The following is a 19,609-nucleotide window of genomic DNA, read 5'->3' as shown; positions in this document are numbered from 1 at the left end:
TTTTTTTCAGATAAGTAGTGTTGGATAATGGGTGACAGATACAATGTGCATTCTCAGATGGAACATCTCCAGTCCAAGTATGTGGGCACTGGACATAGTGACACTACTAAATGGGAATGGCTCACACACCAACACAGGTATACAATACTACAATTCATTGGGATGAGATCAATAAATATGCCCAAAACGGACATTGTATTTAAGGGAAAATCCATCCCTGTGGAATTTTTATGTGAAGTTTTATCTTAAGTGATACTATTAACAATTTTCTTATATTCATCAGCGCTTTAATCAAACTTAATAGTTTCGCTAATAAGGTTCTGATTTTTACGTAATTGGTATAATTACCACATGGTAAATGCTAGATGTTTTAGTAACAACATTTGACTCTCAATTTGTGTCATGAAACCAAATCGATGAATTAAGTAAATATGATCCTGAAAAGCAAAAAGTATTTTTCAAGGTCGTAGTAGATCTGATTGCTGAATTCTCTGCAATCGTTCAAAGCTTAACTTGTTGGTTCTAAATGGTATTCAATAACATAAATTGAGAAAGAAATTCGAAGAGATGTTATTATTTTGACAAGCTGTATGATTATAAAAATATTTTGTTTAGAGACTCGATTTCCTCCTATCTCGGTCATTACGACATGCTCAGTCTAGTGTCAATTGTGGAGAACGAGAGCAAAGCCAGAGTGCAATTTAATCTCCTTCAGAGCTATCTGCAACCTTGCGGACCACCACCGGAGAAGCCAGATTATTAGAAGACTTATCAGCTGCGCCGATTGTTCATCTAGTGAAATATATTCGATTGTTCAAATAAATGATCGCCTTGATATTTGATGCTGCGATGTTGTATCATCTTCTTTTAAACAGTGTCTGTTTTAAAACTTTTGGCAGCCCTTTCGTATGTTTGAAAGTCAGTGTTGATTTTTCTTGGTTTAAATGTTACATGTTTACAAGATTTGAATTTACTTGTTAGATTTAATTCATTTTGCTGAAGTGAGAGCTGCTTTTTAATTATTTTAGTGTACGTTGCAGCACGTTGAGGACTGAAAGCAGCATCAAAATGTCGCTTGACTGTGTCTTTCCGAGTGTCTCTACGCCCCTGACTTTTTGCGTGATCTGAATCTCTCTCTCACTCATGATTTTAAGCAGCTGACCGCAATTGGCTGCAGTTTAAATAATAAAAATCAAATTAAAAGTGCGCCAAAATCGGTGGCATTTTAAATAAATTAATCTTAATAGTTTCGGTTAATGGGAACGCAGATACAAATCATGTCATCAAATATTCTAAGTAGAATCGATGGTTCACAACAGTCGCAATAAGCACAAATCGTGGTCCATTTATATACCGAGTCATTACCGCCTTTTACGTGACATACAATCATCTTTGATTTACAACTGTGACTTTTGCTGACATGTGATGTTTACTAGCATTTTATCATAGTGATCAATTAAGAGCGAAAATTAAAAGTAATCAATTCACATGCTGAAACGGAATTACTGTGGAAAGCATCAGTGTAAATGACACGTGAAATTGCTATTGTTTTCTCAACAACAAAAATGTAAATCAGCATGTGTATGGGTTAAAGTGGGTCTACCTTTTTGTGTTCAAAACGTCTCTTATTGCTTCTGTTGACCTGCTTCCTGTTCTAACCTCATTTGTCCTGCACTCAATGAGTAGTTTTTGTACAATTCATGTTCGTTAAAAGTTATGTTTCTAGTCTTTCTAACTTTAAATATCCTTTTTTTATCCTTGACGACTGTAGCAGATATTTTGCTGTTACCTTATAATCCCAAAAATGTACCTTTTTAATTTTGATACCCTTCAAGTAACGCAGACAAGCTTTTGAGGCGTCCCATTGCTTTTGCGGCGTTCCCCGGTTCTAGAAACGATCTTGGAATGTTAGCTGTTTGTGCAGTTTGTGGTTTGGTAAATACTTTGACTGACATGCAAAGGTATTTGCAATATCCTACTGTCATTCTTTTATTCTTTATTTAATGTTCAAGAGCAAACTCAGGGCAGCTTTGCTACCTATTTTGAAGTTCTCAATTTCTTTGACTTTGAAGTTTCGTAAATGTTTTGTCGCATCTCTAATATAACAATATCATTTACCCAAAGGCAGATCATTCTTTTTTATTAATAAATGGACACTCATCTTGAATAGATGAATTAAAGCCCAAATCCCTAAGAAACCCTGTTAAGTACCAGTTCCGACTAGATTCTTTCAACCCGTATAAATTTTTGTTTAGCTTACAGAGTAATTGATTCCTTTACGCATTGTGCTGTCTTTTTCATTGTGTCTTTACTCATTGCTGCTGTATAAAGGTCTCTTCATCAATTTAATTTAATTATGCTGCTTTCACCTCCATTTGATCGAGCTCAGAGTCCTTACACACTGCGTAACTTAAAAGTATCCAGATAGTTGAGAGACGCGTTGTCGGTAAATAGGTTTCATTGTAGTCTACCTGGAACTTGTCTAATTGCCTTGGCTACCAATCTCGCTATATATCATCATTGCCCCGCTAGGCCCAAGTTTCAGAGAAAAAGTGCAGCTGCTATGAATAGGTTGGTTTCCCTGGTTATCTACAAGTTCCCAGACGTTGTTTTCAGCCAATGAATTTTCAATTCGTCTCTTTTGCTTCTGTTGACCTGCTTCCTTTTCGAACCTCATTTGTCCTGCACTCAATGAGTATTTTGTACAATTCATGTTCGTTAAAAGTTATGTGTCTAGTCTTTCTAACTCTAAATATCCTTTTTTTATCCTTGACGACTGTGGCAGATGTTTTGCTGTTACCTTATAATCCCAAAAATATACCTTTTTAAGTACGATGATTTTTCGATCGGAATGGTTTCTCAATATGTACTTAAGTATTACTGCCAAAAATTTTCACTGACTAGAGATTCGCTTTTTCTCGGTACATTGCTTTGAATGGCGTTCTTTTGAGTCCCAATTGGATAAGTCTTTAATTTCGCTTGACTTGTTTTTTGCATAGGGCCTGTATATCTAATAAAGTCCTGATTGCTCAATTAGGCATCCCGCCGTTGATTTTATTGTTCCCCAAAAACGCTTAACTTTACCGTTTTAGGCCTTACTCAGTTGACTCATCTCGTTCGAAATGAGCTTTCCTATATCTGCAAAGAATTGCTTAACCTTTTCTATTGCATCATCGCTTGTCAAACTAGCTGATCTTCATTGAACATTTAATTTCACCATTGCTTGAAATTCAGAAACTCCCTTACTTCACCTCAAAAACGGATGCTAAGGTTGAATTGATCCAGCATTATCAGCACAACTGACACTCTGAAGGTTCCCCTCAAACCAATGGCATCGGTTGCCAATACCGAACTCGCCAAAATACAATCCCCTGACCATGTTTTTTTTTCTTAACGCAAAATAATTGATCGAGAAATTTAAATCATTTAGTTACTTGAGTCCGCGCTGCTATAAATTGCAGCTTTTGAAACTGCTGCAATTTATCATTTTTTGCCAGTTTAATTATTAATTTAAAGCCAGTTGATCAAAAGTTTGAGTTGATCAAAAGTCAACTGGCTTTAAATTGAATATATGCAGGCTTGCTTTTTTTCCTCAGTCAAATTTTTACCTTTTTTAAAGCATCATAGCGAAAACAGAGACAATCGTTGTCGCTCTTAGAGGCTACTTTTAAATTGAAACCTTGAAACAATTTCATTTTTTGCAGGGTGAGAAGGGCGAGGTTAATCAAAAATTGAAGGAAGACAGGAAAAAGGGGCTATTTAATTATTTAAAAAATACCTGTGATAATAAAGTTAACGGTACATTATATTAAAAATTTAAAATGTGATGGAATATGCAAATTTGTTCAAAAATAATTGTAGAAGTTTCTTTTCAGCGTCAAAAAAACATATAAAAAACTTTTCCTTTTACGGGTTTTTTCTATTCCCGTTCCTTTCTATTTCGAGTTTTTTTTTAATTGTTTGAAGGTGCTCAACAGTTTTCCGATATAACGAAAACAAAAAATTTTAAAATTCTATAATAGTTGGTATTGGACAAAAATTAAATAAAAGCTAGAATTAGAAACGGAAAAAAAATTTAATTTCATCTTTTCTATAAACACTTCAACTCATTTTTCGAATTCTTATCTTTTAGTTAATCTTGCGGTTTTACTTACCCGAAACGAATCCAGTTGAAAAACTGCGATACTCGTGATGTTGTTGGCTATTGATATTGAAGCCAATTTGCTGGCTTCTTGTACAATTTATTTTGTGTGCAAGTCGGGGGCTTTTGGACTACCTTAATCAACAGAGACAGTATTTAAACACTAATTTATCTTTTTCCATTAAAAAGGAAGATCAAAAAACTTTTTGAAATTAATTTGTCAATCTCTGTAGGAGCCTACGCTAAATGCGACATCGTTGTTCATCTGATCATTGGTCTAATTGAACACTCCAAGTGGTTACCAAATATTGCCAAATACGTGAGATTCGAAATATTTAGGGTTTTAATAGAAAGTTAAGCTGTTTTTTAGTGTTTTTCCTGTTGATTACTCCTCATGCTCAAGCTGAATATTTAATTTCAGCTCTCAACTGGTTTTAAATTGAATCCTTGTTTCTTCAACTGAAAATGTAAAGCGGTCCCCAGTATTTTGTCATCCATTATGAACTGAAAAAACTCAAATCAAAAATTTTCTCGAATAGTAGAGAACTGGATAGCTGCGCTAATTCACGCTGTGCGTTGTAATCTTGCGTTCTATTTTAGCAGGTCTATTTTGGCTTTAAGTTTGTGAAATTGTTCTTATAGAGTCATTCAAAGTTAAAATAAGAAAACAAAACACTTCAGTGATGAACGATAAAGAACCATTTGGGGAAAGACTGAAAGAGGGAAGAAGTCAATTCGTTCTCATATCCGTATCCACGCAAATTCTTTAGGAGTCCTTTTAGTGTTTACATTTCAATTTTTTTTACCTAAGTAGAAAAAGATTCTCTCTGTATTACCGCAAACTACTTTCCAAAATCATTTTTTCTGTATAATTCCATTTGACTGCTAGTTGAATTGGTCTCATACGGAAGGTTTGTAACAACATCAAAAAACAGTTTTGAAAAAACGAAGACAAATTTCTTTTTTTTCGGCGCTGCTCCGTTCTTCTGAACTGATGTTTTTCTTAGTTTTAAACACTTCGTACTTTCTGCAATTGATCCCCAAGTTATGCGAGTAAATGACATATGAAATAAAAAACAACTTGAAATTAACTTCTTGTCAGACAGAAGAACTTGACTTAATAATGTACTTCAATTTTTGGATGCATTCAGTTGAACTAAAAATTTTTGATTGGTGCTCTTCTTAAACTTTAAGCTTCGTGAAAATCTGTTTTATTTTATAGGTGAAAACGCAATTGGTTTTTCATCTGGTTAAATTATATCATAATGACGGTTACGTTTTTAAAAATATAGTCGCACTCAAGGTTGCTACCGAAAAATTGCTTCAGTTTCGGATCCAAAAAATTGATTGACAAAAGAACTTTTTGTCTCAACGAAGAGAAGTGTTTGATAAACAGAAGACGTGTGTTCGAACATTCTGTGCTACGCACAGTCTGGAGTGAGCTGTCTTGTTCAGGTATGAGAACAGTTTACGAACTTCTCAAATACTTATGAAACTTAAATTTTGAAATTGCTTCTGCTTCACTTTGGACCGTAAAAATTTCGAGTGGTGAACACATATTGCATTGTAGTGAGAACAGTTGGATCGTCGTTGTCTAAGCATCAATTTTGCAATGAAATGGATTATAGTTTTAGTTTGTATTGAGATTATCTCAGCGAAAAGAGACTTTACTTCATCTCGACTTGCACTTCAATTCATTGACTGTTTAATCCAACCTTTTTCAGTTCATGTGATTGTTTTTGACGTATATAGAACAAAATGGACAACACCAATTTCCCAGTCTTGAAAAATGACAGGATATTGAGAGCTGCCAGAGGCGAGCCTGTTGACCGAATTCCAGTCTGGATCATGCGACAGGCAGGCAGGTACTTGCCAGAGTTCAGGGAGTTCCGCAAGGAACACGAATTTTTCGAAATATGCCAGACGCCAGAATACGCCTGTGAAATTACTTTGCAGCCAATCCGAAGGATTGATTACGATGCCAGTATTATATTTTCGGATATTTTAGTTATTCCACAAGCTATGGGAATGGAAGTTAAAATGGAACCCGGCAAAGGACCGACGTTTACGGGTCCATTATTAACCAGTGAAGATATTGATAAATTAACTGTGGATCCGGTTAAAATTGCAGATAGTCTGAAGTATGTTTACGATGCGATTACTCTTACGCGTCATAAATTAGAAGGAAAAGTTCCGCTTATAGGATTTGCAGGGGCGCCCTGGACTTTGATGTCTTACATGATAGAAGGTGGAGGTTCTACAACGCAATCAAAAGCAAAAAAGTGGCTATACGCTGATGTTCAAGGTAGTCATAGGCTTCTGAAAGCTTTGACAGACGGAATAGTCGAGTATTTATATCGGCAAGTTGTTGCAGGCGCGCAGTTATTGCAGGTTTTTGAATCGCACGCCGGAGTGTTGAATGAATATTTGTTCAAGGAATTTGCATTGCCTTATTTGGTGAGAATTGCAACTGAAGTCAAAAGCAAACTTCAAGCTAATAGCATTAATGAAGTACCTATGATTGTTTTTGCAAAAGATGGTCATTATGCTATCCCGCTTTTGGAATCGACGCCTTATGATGTTGTGAGCTTAGACTGGACTTTAGATCCGGTTAAGTGTCGAGAATTATTGCCAAGTAAAACGCTCCAAGGCAATTTGGACCCCTGTGCTTTGTATAGCAATAAAGAAGATTTGGAGAAATTAGCGAAAACTATGGTTGATAAATTTGGGAAGCATAAGTATATTTGCAATTTGGGTCACGGGATTTACCCGGATATGGACCCGGAACATGTCAAATGGTTTGTTGATTTTGTTCATTCTTTGTGAGAGAACAAAACTTGATTATTATCTGAACAGATTTCGTGCTAAACCCGATTTGTATCAAGATTTTTTTGCACAGCTGATTAAAAAATTGTATTTGAAGGAATGAATAATATTTGAACACCGAATATTTTTAATAATAACGTAAGGTGAGAAAAATAGTTTAATTAATATAGATTTGGGTCCCCATAACGCCGAAAATATCTACTTGCTAGAAAAACAATGTGAAAATTTCACAAAATTGTTTAAGTTTTAAAAAGTTTTATCCTGTTTTAGCTGTTCTACTTTCCTATAATGGGTTATGTACTGATAGCCCAATTGGTTAAGCTAATGAGATTATTTTGCTTTCATCTTTAAAATTGTGTTTCTAAGGCGTGTGAGCAAATGTGGTTAATCAAATGATCCAACACGCCTCTTATTATTCAGTAGAATATTTCGACTTGTTTGATATTGTCAAGCTCATAAACACCCCAAGGGGTCACGAGAAAATTTTTACTCCCCTCTTTAAGAATCACTCTTTAAGATATAGTTCAAGCTATGCTTGTTTAATTTTACAATTTCATGCATCTATTTTCTCGATTTTATTTTCAGTTTGTGAAGATGTCTGCTCTTCAAAAATCTATTTCGTCGTTCGTATCGAGGTCTGCCAAAAGCGCAGCGAGAAATCAACAACGTCTGAAAAGTGTCGCAACTTCATCGTCGGCCAAGTTGAGCGAAAGTGAAATGATGATGTTGAAGGAAGATAAATACGGTGCCCATAATTATCATCCATTGCCTGTTGTTCTTTCGAAAGGACTCGGAGTTCATGTTTGGGATGTCGAAGGCCGGAAATATTTGGACTTCCTGAGCGCTTACTCAGCTGTCAATCAAGGTCACTGTCACCCCAAGATTGTGGAAGCATTGACGACGCAAGCACAGACTTTGGCCCTGTCTTCGCGTGCGTTTTACAACGATATTCTGGGCGAATATGAGGAGTATGTCACAAAATTATTAGGCTACGATAAAGTTCTGCCAATGAATACAGGTGTCGAGGCTTGCGAAACGGCTGTGAAGTTGGCAAGGCGTTGGGGCTATGACAAGAAAGGAATTGAGAAATACAAAGCCAAAGTAATATTTCCAGAGGAAAATTTCTGGGGACGATCTATCGCGGCATGTTCGACGTCTACGGACCCCTCTTGTTACGAAGGATTTGGACCTTTTAATCCTGGATTTGAGATCATTCCTTACAACGATCTGGAAGCGGTGGAAAAGGCGTGTCAAGATCCCAACGTCTGCGCTTACATGATGGAGCCAATTCAAGGCGAGGCAGGAGTCCGAGTTCCAGACAAGGGATACCTGATGAAGGTCCGAGAGATTACGAAACGTCACAATGTCCTTCTAATTTGCGACGAAGTCCAAACAGGTTAAACTTATCCCTATTAGCGGATCTTTTCAGTCCCCCCCCCCCAGTACGTTATGCACCCCTCAGTTACAGAGAACGTGTCATTACATAGTAAATCATTATGTAAAAGAATTGCTCGATCATATCGCATACGTATTAGGTTGTCGTTGTGTGTTTTTTCAGTCTTTTCATTAGAGGTGGAGGCAATAATCTTTTTTGAGCAAGTGTTCCGAGAGTTGTCGGTTATGTTCCTCGGAATTGTCCTTACTGTTGCACCAATTGGTCTTGGGCTCTCGAATTTGGGAATCTGTTTTGACCAATTCTCTTGTTCTTCCTTGTTCAATCATTGTTCCAGCCAAGTATACGTTGAGAAAGTATTGAGAAATCATACTATAATTTTCTTTAAAACTCTGAAAGAGTTCTCTTTTTAGGTCTTTGCAGAACTGGAAAAATGCTCTGCTCTGACCACGACTTAGTCAGACCGGATTTGATAACATTGGGCAAAGCTCTCTCTGGAGGTGTCTACCCAGTATCATCAGTGCTGTGCGATGATGAGGTCATGCTATGCATAAAACCAGGTGAACACGGATCAACGTATGGCGGGAACCCAGTCGCTGCAAGGGTCGCAATCGCAGCTTTAGATGTTCTGCAAAACGAGAATCTAGCTGAAAATGCGCGTGTTCAGGGCGATTTCATGCGCGAAGAGCTTAAAAAACTGGTCGGCGATCGAATAACTGAAGTAAGAGGCCGAGGTTTACTGAATGCGATCGTGATCAAAGACGAAGGCGAATGCAACGCTTGGAATGTTTGTATGAAGTTAAGAGACAACGGTTTGCTGGCCAAACCGACACATGATCATATTATCAGATTGGCGCCTCCGCTAATTATCACGCGTGAACAAGTGACGCAAGCTGTTGAAATTGTAGATCGGACCATCAAGTCATTTTGAGAGAAGAGCGAGCTAATTTGAATGTTCATTTTGGGACTGGTGAGGTGAATTTGATTGAGTAGATTTAACTAAGAGGTGCTTACATTTCTATCGTTTTTATTGGACAAATCCCAGATATCTGAATAAATTTTTGGAAGCATTCGGATATATAAATTATCAAAAAGGCAGATTTTGAAGATTTAAGATGGCGGTATTTCATACTACAATCAGTTTTGCAACCAATTGCTGGATTCGAAAGTGATAAACGGTATTTGGTACTTCTTTTTGAGAGGAGCATTAACTTGGACTCTTACTGAAAGCTCTTCATGAGGGAATTGTCCTTAGCTTTATTGTTGATAGTGAGCTTTTGATCAGTGGTTGAGGTGAGCCTTTGCAAAACGTAGATTTTCCTGAATGATTTTCTTTGTGGCTTCAGTAGAAGTTCTAATAGTGATTATTGGAAAAGTACCGAGTTTTGCCGAGTGCATTTCTTGTGAAATCTGTTTGAATTGATGATGCTTTGCTTATTATTGTGGCAATATGTACAGGTCAACATAATTAATGTTGTGTATTTGAGAGTACTATGAAATCAATTTACATATTGATAGTCAAATTGTTTTTCTACGACAATTAAAACGGACAGCTCTCGGCCCAATGTTTTTTAGTCGAACCGGTTTTAATTTGCAACAAGTAAATTTGAATAAATAAGTAAATCGTATTTCCATCCTAATACATGGGAGAGATGGTGTCCCGCTTTTTTACCCCTATTTATTTAACCCCTATCATTTTACCCCAATTTTTTCACCCCTCCATCATTTCACCCCGATTTTAATCTTTTGTAAAATAAGGACTATTTAATTAGCAATATAGTCATTTGGCTATGCCTCGAGGGCCATGGCCATGCCTTAGCGGCCTGTGGGACTTGATATAAAACTATCACAACCGAATATGGGATTAAGTTATCTACTTAATTATGACAAAATATGCCTTTAATGTCGACTCCTAATTGGCGGTATGAAATGATAGAGAGGTGAAATGATATAGGGGTTAAATGATAGAGGGATTCAAATATGCGGGGTTAAATGAATCGGGGTGAAAAGAAGTAGAACCGGGAGAGATATCTAATTATACCGAGTTTGCTTACTTATATTAAGTTAGATGTTAGCTTTGAACTGCGAATTCTGAATCAAATTTGACATTGATTTTGTACATGTTAACATACAAAATCTGTATCCGCAAAAGTGAGTGTTTAATTGCTCTTGAAAGAAGTTCATAGCAATTATTGTAAACGTGTGTGTCTTTTTTGTGCAAAATTTTCGCTTGACAATTTTGACTTTTCGAGTGACTTTTACGCCCTTGACATTTTGTGTTTCGAGTGATCTAAAATTCTCTCTCAATCACAATTTCAAGCAGCTGGACTCAATTGGCGGCAATTTAATACTAAAAGTCAAATGAAAAGTGCGACGCAACTGGTGCCATTTTTTTTACTTTAAATCTTGATAGTGGAATATGTTAACCTCTAATGTGGTTATTTGAAGCCCATTATTGAACTTCTGAGTCCCATTTAAGCCCCACTCCCCCCGGCTGAAGCAGGCTGCAATTCATTAGAGCTCCCTTTAGTCGTTCGAGAGCAATTCTTCCAACCGTTTAGTCGGTTATGTTTTTAAGTGAAAATTGGAGATCAAAATTTGGGTCGTTGAAATTTTGGTATTTGTTGTGCGGAGTAATGTATCAAAATGTTGATTGTTCAACAGCCATTTATTACATCCGAATGTCTGGGCAAAATACTAGATTTGAAAAATGAAATATTTGAAAAATGAATTTTTAAATTTGAAGTATGCAATATTTGAAATTGATACTTTAGCAAGTGTTAATAAGCAGTTCTAATAGCTCTACACATTCTCCACTAAAAATTTTATTTATCAAATATACTTTTCCATAGAAAACTTAGACGGTGCAAATGGTTCCGATTGAAAAGACGAGGATGGGTCCAACTTTATTTAATAACGAATGGGCACAGTTGCACTTTTCATCACAGCCTTTACCGGATTATCGTATATACCTTATCTTCAAAATGCTAATCATCTGAAGCGGCCAGTTTTGGGCCGACCATTTGGGGATTTTAGTGCTGGCTGTTTTGATTATTTCGAAGCTTCGGAAAATGTTCATGTGTTTCAGGCCAGTGGATAAAACTAATGGTTCTTAGTTATGAAAAGAAAATTTTATTAATTGCTCTCGTAGAGAAGCAATTATTGTAAACGTGTGTGTCTTTTTTATGCAAAATTTTTTGCTGGACCGTTTTGACTTGTCGAGTGACTTTTACGCCCTTGATTTTTTGATTCTATCTCAATCACAATTTCAAACAGCTGAACTCAATTGGCGGCAATTTAATACTAAAAGTCAAATGAAAAATGCGCCGAAACTGGTGCCATTTTTCACTTTAAATCTTATTAGTGGTATATGTTAACCTCTAATGTGATTATTTGAAGCCGACTATTGAACACTTCTTAGTCCCATTTGGGCTGTGAGCATGCAGTTTTACGCTGTGAGCATTAACACTTGCAAATGAGTAAATATTGAAGTGGCAATTTGGGTGTAAGCTAGCTATTTCGCAATTTCTCTTTTCGCCTCGATCAGTTTTGAGAGCGTGTTAAAATTTTGTTATAATACCATTTTATTTGGTCTAAAAAGGTATGATTTCCAGAATTCACTTCATTTTTTCATACATTTTCATTTTGATTATTCTTCTCTGTGGAACTTATAAAAGGTGCTTAAATAATATTAATAAAGTAAAGTTCGCCTACGTATGAAAATTATTGAAGGAATACAGGGACAGCAGCGTATATAAAAACAACGTGCTTCTAATTTTTAGCTCTGTTTTCATTGGTTGTCATATCTTGGGAAGTTGCAATGTTGGTATAAAATTTCAGGGTAGAAATGTCGGCCCTTCGTACAATTACAGAAGCAGAGTTAGCCCTGCACAACTCCTACACTGACTTGTGGGTGGCTATTGAGAACAAAGTTTACAATTTAACTGAGTTTCAAATGGAACATCCGGGAGGTTCGGACATCTTGGTCGAGGTTGCCGGCAGAGACGCCACTGACGAATTTGAGGTTGGAATTGCTTGATTTAGAACATGTTTGTTGAGTAAGTCTAGATAATGCAATATAGTTAAAAGGGTATTTTGGGCGTTTGCGTTTATGGTAGCATTGATCATTGTTGCTTCTGGGATGAAAATTGTTTTTTCTTTCACATCCGAACCAACATCTTTTGTGAAATATTACACTTGGTTAAAATTAGCGTCAATAGTCTAAACGAAGATTGCAGTGCTTAAAGTTAGCTAAGTTTTAGTAAGACTAAAAATTGGTCGTAATAGGCCACCAACCATATAAAGTGGACTATTTGACTTTCTCCGGTTTAATTTTACAACACGTGTGAGTATACATGTAAAAAGAGGCCTTGCAGTGTGGGATATAGCGACAAAGGAACTATTATACTAATTCATAATTGTAAAATGTCTTGACCTTGGTAGTCAAATTCCACAAATTAGCCTTAAGTTAAAGGTAGGGCCGCTGGCTCGTTATGACAATGGTAATCAAACTCTAGCTATGAGGTCGGATTTTTTTGTTCGGACCCACTTCAGTGGGAGGGAAACTATATACTCAGATGGTTTTTTGTTTAGTATATTTTCGCCGATCGATTTATTCATCGTACAGATTTGTGAGTGGTAGCATTAGAAATCTTGTCCGGCGTAGAATTTAGATTTAATTTGTTTTAATTTTGTTTTTTTTTTCGAGGACTTATGGAGCTTTAAATTTTTGTAAACTTAAGCCTGTTTCCGTTGTTTTGTTCACATTTTTCGCTATTTTTGCCAGTTTTGATCAATTTTTGCCTAAAAATAGGTTGAAACTGTTAATGATAGTCTCATTGTTCTTACGGTTAAAGATGGACGAGATCTTTTAAATACTTGAACCGTTTTGGCTAAACCTTTGACTAAATTTTTGAAATTTCAGCATTTATAAAAAATTGCATCAATATGCTTTTTAGCCCATTTTGTCCAGTTTGACCGGTAATGCTGACAGGAAAAATGCTCAATAGTCAGATAATGGCTATTTTTAGCTCCGGTTCCCAAGAAAGTGTTCTGGAACTAATATTTTGGCGGTCTTTCGCTAATTTAAGTCGCTAATTGTTCAAAAAATGCTTTTGTTTTTTCTATTTCAAGATTGTTTGCAAACAAAAATTATAAGGCAATTATTTGGGACAATTGCAGTTGCGTTTTCAAACCGCAGAGCAGTGATAGTAAAACCAGTTTTGGTCTCATCATTGTTTTTTGCAAAGAAAAAGGGTTCTGAGTTTAATTTGGGTCTACCCTTTTAATATATTTGTGGCATTTTTTATTTTTTTCATATGAACTACAGGCAGATACGTCTCTATTTAAGGTTTCAATTAATAGGAGGTAGCATTTATGTTCAAATGAGGTCTCATGGATAAATATTTCGTTGTCAGTAAAACTCATGGTTTTATAGCTCCGACAAATCGTTTTCGTGAAATATTAATGAATTGATTTTTGCCAGCGTTTGATGTTCTTGCAGTCTTTGCAGTCTTATGACTGAATCAAATGAATTGAATGTCTTATTTGGTATCTATGGAGGTTTTAAATACAACTATATATTGCTTCCAGATGATACAGAATGTTCTCTATCGCTGATACTATTAGATAGATATCCAAATTCAACACTTATTTTTGATATTGACTTTTGGTCAAATTATCTACTTCGGTGACATCTGGAACTACTTTTATGTTTTCTTGCCCAAGCAGCAATAGAAAGAGCACAGTTTTGGTCTAATTTTGGAATTTCAAAATCCAAAATTTTGTAAGGGGCCCCTGTACTTTTTCATATATGGTTTATTTTTTTATTTTAAGTTTAACAGAGACCAGAATGATTTCAAGAAGCTGATACTTTAAATTTACGTGAAATGAAGACCAATGGACATACATAATAAGTTCAGCAAAAACTTATGCTTTTTTGGCTTCGTTTGCATAAAATTGTTTGAAATGTTCTGAGATTATTCATTTTTGTCTTGTAGTCTTTTGACTTCATCTCACTGACGATGTGTCAAGTGACTTCCTGGTTATTAAAAGAAGTTGTTCCTTCGCTGATTTTTTTGGTAAAATTGTTGTTCAAATTTTAATTTTTGATTTATGGTTTTGGAAAATAATGGTTTTAAGAAAAAATAATGGTTTATTGCGACTTGCTACTTTTAATCTTATATCTGCCACCTTTTAGCGTTGTGTTTGCAAAAATAGGTATTGCTTTGTCTTTCCAAAGAGCTACAGTGTGGTCTTTACTGCTGTTTCTTGTCTAAAAATAATTTTAATTTACGTTGATACCACGACATTTCATGTTTCTTTTATTTTTGGTCATTTTCCATTTTTTGATTTATTTTGCTGTCTCGTCCGACTTTTACATGAATGGCAGTTTTTTTATCGATCATATACCACATTAAAGTTCTTTCAAGAACGAGCACTGATTGTTTATTTAATAAAATCATGAGCTATTCAATTAAATGAACAATCAATTCACCGTTTCTCGCAAAATTTAATTGACTTTTTGATTTGTTCCTGTATTTGTTCTTTTGTAGGCGTATTACATTCTTGATATCAACAGGCTCTAGTGGCTTTGGATAAGCTCTACATGAAGCTATCGGTTGATTTCAGTTGATAGCGAATGGTTTTCATGACTGAAATTAACTGTTTTCAAAAAGTATAACCGTTATTTTTTTTAACGTTGCCAGTTTTTTGTTTTCTACTCGTTCATTTCTCTCAATAAATACAGGTCCCATATTTCTTGTTTGTGAACTGCAAGTCACGTGGTTTAGTTTAGTTTTTATCTGATGCTATCTTGTCTTTTTCATTAATTTTTAAAGTTAGACTAACATTGAGTTTTGGTCTTAAATAATTCTTGTTTTTTTTTGTTTGTCCTGTCTCGTACTCTCCTTAATGGCACGTGTCATCAGCCCTCTAAAGAGTTATTTTTTAACATGTATATTGGTTTTAGTTTAACCAGTTTATAAAACGGATACCAATTGTATTCATCAGTTATTTTCATTCGAATATATGAAAGTTTTCTTCTATCTCTTCCTCATTTGCGTTGATGAGCGGGGTAGGAACATTATGTGCGAACGCACATTGCTGAGCCTCCTTGTCGCCTTATGCAAGCACTTGCATGCCTCCAGCTTAGAAGGTGCATATTATTTGCACATCCCTCCAACTTAAGCTCATGCGCTAAATTATCACAATAACTGTTCTGCAACTGTGTATAAACGCTCTTGTGTGACCATCGGAAAAGACGCCTTGAGTTATATGTATGCTTCTAATTTTGAACCGTCTTTTCAGTCTATTTAGATAGTGCCGTTTTAGGACGCAGCCCATAGTGAAGACGCATATGAAATGATGAACAGTTACCTCGTGGGAGTTTTGGAAGGGCAATTCAAACCCAAACCGAAACCAACTGCTGCGAAATCTAGTGGCTCTTCATTTTCTGCAAAATACTTTGTATATGGAGGTTTAGCAATCGGAACTGCGGCTATAATCGCTTATCTTCTAATGAAGCAAAGAAACTCTTGATATTGACTCCCACTTTTCGACCTCCAATTTTGAAACTGCGTATTGTGTATCGGAGATTTCTCATTTATCACTACTGATTTTCCAGAACTTAGATTGTAATTTTTATTTAAATATATCTGCAATTTTAAGCTGTTTTGCATCGACTATTGGTTTAGCCAAATCGATTTCATTAAGCCGGCTTAAAGCACGCACGTGCAAATTTTAAATGCCGAAAGTCTGCAGTGCCACAAGTTGCTAGAAGTTAAAATGCCAGAAGTTGCTATATACATAAAACTTCCATAAAACTTTCGGCATTTTAAACTTGCAAGCTGCGTGTTTTAAGCAAGGTTATGTAACTGTAGAAGTTACTTAGAAATTCTAACTTAGCATCTTGAACTGCTACGGGGTTCTCGATAAACGCCAATGAATATTACCACGCGGTTATTATCGCCATAGAGAAGTTATTATAGCTGCGAAGCTGTAAGCTGAGCGTAGCTATATTGCGGTGCTCTTGGTTTTTTTTACGATTCGAAGAGGAGTATTGGTTTTCTCTCGGTTTTTTATTACGAATCGAAGAGGAGTATTGGTTTTCTCTCGGTCTTTTTTTTACAGGAAATAGATTTGGTCACGCGGCATTTTGACCTAAAAGCGAAAGTGAGAAAAGCTGTCTTGGTGAACAGATTTTCGCTAAGCGAGAGAAGTTTTTTGATCATGCGCTGCGTTTAGTTAATGACTTTTTGACTTTGAAAAGTAGTTTTTGACTGAATGGCGCATATAGATAACCGTTTTTCCGTCTAAGTGGCCCAATTTTTTTGCTTTTAATTTGGTTTCTTGTAGAAATAAATTTCATTCGATACTATTTTGAAATGTCAACCTCGGATATTGATGCCAGTGTTTTGCACAGCCTGAAAATGCGTTTCAAGTTGACTTGGCACATATTTCTTGATTTTTAGTTAATTTTGGGCTTTTCTATTAATTTCATCATTTTTGGATCTTTTAACCGTCTTTTTGTCAAAAATAAGTTAATATGGCAACTTCTCTTTTACAATTCATATACTCAATGCCTCTTTCTACCTCGATGTAATTTTGTTTTATAAAATTGTACATATGCTAATCCGATTTTGGTAGTTTTTTCCGATTTTCGTCAGTTTTTTGTTTGTATTTTGGTTGTAATTGCTAGAGATAGTCTTTTTGTGCAGCATGAGGTACCTTAATTTCGTTTCAATAAAAATTCTATCATTTTTTGGCGTTAAGTTTTTGAAAAACAGTTTGAAACTTTTTCATAAATGTTTCAATGTTTCGTATTTATGAATTCTGATTTTTCCTATTCTTTTGTTCTCTTCAGGAAGATAGATCTTTGTATCGGATGACTAGTTATCTTTTCTATGTCTTGAATGCTGAACAATGAAATGTATTCGTTTTTCTGGAATTTTTTAAATTGAATTTTAATTTTCAAAAATCATGTCTTTGTTACGGTGTTCCTTACATTGTGCCTACTAGCATATGAACAACAAGGAGCAAGTATGTGTTGTTTTTTGTCTTAATTGCAGTGATTAGATGTGTAATTATAGGTGTTTTATGATTCTTAAATTTAAGCTTTCTTTTTTGAAAAGAATTATCTTAGTTTCTAAGGTTATTATCTGCCGTTTGCTTTCGCGATAATTTTCAGAATAGAATCATGAATTATTTGAGGGCACTTGATAACCATGTCAGGTTTTTCAGACTGTCAGTTTTTTATCACTTTAAATTTTTCGGATTTTTTAACGTTACCAAACGTTTTCAATAATATAAAATTTTGCTGCATTTTGTTTCTTTGTGACAATGGTTTAAGTTTCACCAATTTTTAGAGCAGACCTGGAGAGGTAGTGAGTTAATGGTTTAATACAAAAGGTAGTGGCCTCCGCTGCAATTACGGTTTTGTTATTGAAGTTTTGACGCTTCGAGTCTCTTCCGGCTATGTTTTTTTTACAGGAAGTAGATTTGTTCACGCGGCATTTTGACCTAAAAGCGAAAGTGAGAAATAGGTCTTGGTGAACAGATTTTCGCTAAGCGAGAGAAGTTTTTTTAATCATGCGCTGCGTTTAGTGAATGACTTTTTGACTTTGAAAAGTAGCTTTTGACTGAATGGCGCATATAGATAACCGTTTTTCCGTCTAAGTGGCCCAATTTTTTTGCTTTTAATTTGGTTTCTTGTAGAAATAAATTTCATTCGATACTATTTTGAAATGTCAACCTCGGATATTGATGCCAGTGTTTTGCACAGCCTGAAAATGCGTTTCAAGTTGAAAATTGACGCATAATTCTTGATTTTTTAGTTAATTTTTGACTTTAATATTAATTTTTTCTTTTTTGGATCTTTTAACCGTCTTTTTGTCAAAAATCAGTTAATATGGCAACTTCTTATTGATAATTCCTATACTCAACGCCTCTTTCTACCTCGATGTAATTTTGTTTCATAAAATTGTACATATGCTAATCCGATTTTGGTAGTTTTTTTCCGATTTTCGTCAGTTTTTCGTTTGCATTTTGGTTGTTATTGCTAGAAATAGTTTTTTGTGCAACAGGAGGGACTTTCATTTCAATAAGAATTCAATCTTTTTTGCGTTAAGTTTTGAAAAAACAGTAAATACTGCATTTATGAAAAAGTTTTAACTGTTTTTTCAAATCTTAACGCAAAAAAATGATTGAATTCTTATTGAAACGAAATGAAAGTCCTTAAAAGTTCTTTGACCATTTTTGCAAAATGTTTCAATATTTCGTATTGATGAATTCTGCTTTTTCCTATTTTTTGTTCTCTTCAGGAGGATAGATCTTTGTATCGGATGACTGGTTATCTTTTCTATGTCTTGAATGCTGAACAATGAAATGTATTCGTTTTTCTTGAATTTTTTAAATTGATTTTCAACTTTCAAAAATCAAGAATGTCTTTTTGTTACTGTGTTCCTTACATTGTGCCCATATTTAAATTCTAGTTACTATCATTCTAGCTTTGTCCTGGCACCTACATTTATTTTCGGTATATTGATTTTTTCAGTTGTAAAAAATCAATGATTTCAGCTTTTTCTTAGATTTTCTTCATTTCTTTGATTTGGAATTGATTTCATTCGACATAAGGCAGTACTGAGAGTTTGCTATCAAGCTTTTTCCAAAATTTCTACTTATGAGTAATAACTACAGCTTTCTTCCGGCCTTGGTATTAATTAAAACGATTTTTTGCCTTTGAATATTCTGCTGCTTATGTCTTTTCTATGATCAATTTTTTTTTGATTTAGTATGAAATCATGTTGTCTAGCTTATGTACAAGAAGGAACAGGTGTGTGTTGTTTTTTGTCTTAATTGCATTGATTTGGAGTGTAATTATAGGTGTTTTCTGATTCTTAAATTTGATCTTCCTTTTTTGAAAAGATTAAACTTAGTTTCTAAGATTATTATCTGCCGTTTGCTTTCGCGATCTTTTTCAGATTAAAATCTTGAATTATTGGAGGGCTATTGATAACCTTGTCAGCTTTTTCAGACTATTAGGTTTTTGACCACCTTTATTGTTTTGGATTTTTTAACGTTACAAAACGTTTTCAATAATATAAAATTTTGCTGCATTTTGTTTCTCTTGTTGACAGTGGTTTGTTTCACCAATTTTCAGAGCAGACCTGGGGAGGTAGTGAGTTAATGGTTTAATACAAAAGGTAGTGGCTTCCGTTGCAATTACGGTTTTGTTAGTGAAGTTCTGACGC

General features: G+C 35.1%; 4 protein-coding genes across 5 annotated transcripts in view; all 4 read left to right on the top strand.

Moving 5' to 3' along the window:
* The window catches only part of LOC142345642 (uncharacterized), a 50,851-nt gene extending 50,714 nt beyond the window's left edge, over positions 1–137 (top strand). Inside the window, exon 6 of the mRNA XM_075397803.1 lies at positions 11–137. Within this exon, the coding sequence (XP_075253918.1) occupies positions 11–18 (8 nt within the window). The 3' untranslated portion in view covers positions 19–137. The remainder of the gene's footprint in view (positions 1–10) is intronic.
* The window catches only part of LOC142345644 (cytochrome b5-like), a 287,355-nt gene extending 271,313 nt beyond the window's left edge, over positions 1–16,042 (top strand). For both annotated transcript variants that reach the window (XM_075397805.1, XM_075397806.1), the window contains exons 2-3: positions 12,199–12,384; positions 15,693–16,042. In XM_075397805.1, coding sequence (XP_075253920.1) covers positions 12,208–12,384; positions 15,693–15,899 — 384 coding nt within the window. In that variant the 5' untranslated portion in view covers positions 12,199–12,207 and the 3' untranslated portion in view covers positions 15,900–16,042. The remainder of the gene's footprint in view (positions 1–12,198; positions 12,385–15,692) is intronic.
* On the top strand, positions 5,527–7,089 carry LOC142346082 (uroporphyrinogen decarboxylase-like). The gene is made up of 2 exons (XM_075398582.1): positions 5,527–5,596; positions 5,866–7,089. The coding sequence occupies exon 2, from the start codon at positions 5,900–5,902 to the stop codon at positions 6,965–6,967; it is 1,068 nt and encodes a 355-aa protein (XP_075254697.1). The 5' UTR covers positions 5,527–5,596; positions 5,866–5,899; the 3' UTR covers positions 6,968–7,089.
* On the top strand, positions 7,557–9,883 carry LOC142345641 (ornithine aminotransferase, mitochondrial-like). The gene is made up of 2 exons (XM_075397799.1): positions 7,557–8,363; positions 8,774–9,883. Exons 1-2 carry the CDS (start codon positions 7,562–7,564, stop codon positions 9,289–9,291), a joined length of 1,320 nt encoding a protein of 439 aa, XP_075253914.1. The 5' UTR covers positions 7,557–7,561; the 3' UTR covers positions 9,292–9,883.
* Positions 16,043–19,609: the final 3,567 nt, after the last annotated feature.

The sequence above is a fragment of the Convolutriloba macropyga genome, chromosome 9 (genome assembly GCF_964194025.1).
Source record: "Convolutriloba macropyga chromosome 9, txConMacr16.3, whole genome shotgun sequence".
NCBI lineage: Eukaryota > Metazoa > Xenacoelomorpha > Acoela > Convolutidae > Convolutriloba > Convolutriloba macropyga.
The sequence above is the reverse complement of the archived record's forward strand: the minus strand, read 5'-3'. Positions and strand labels throughout refer to the sequence as shown.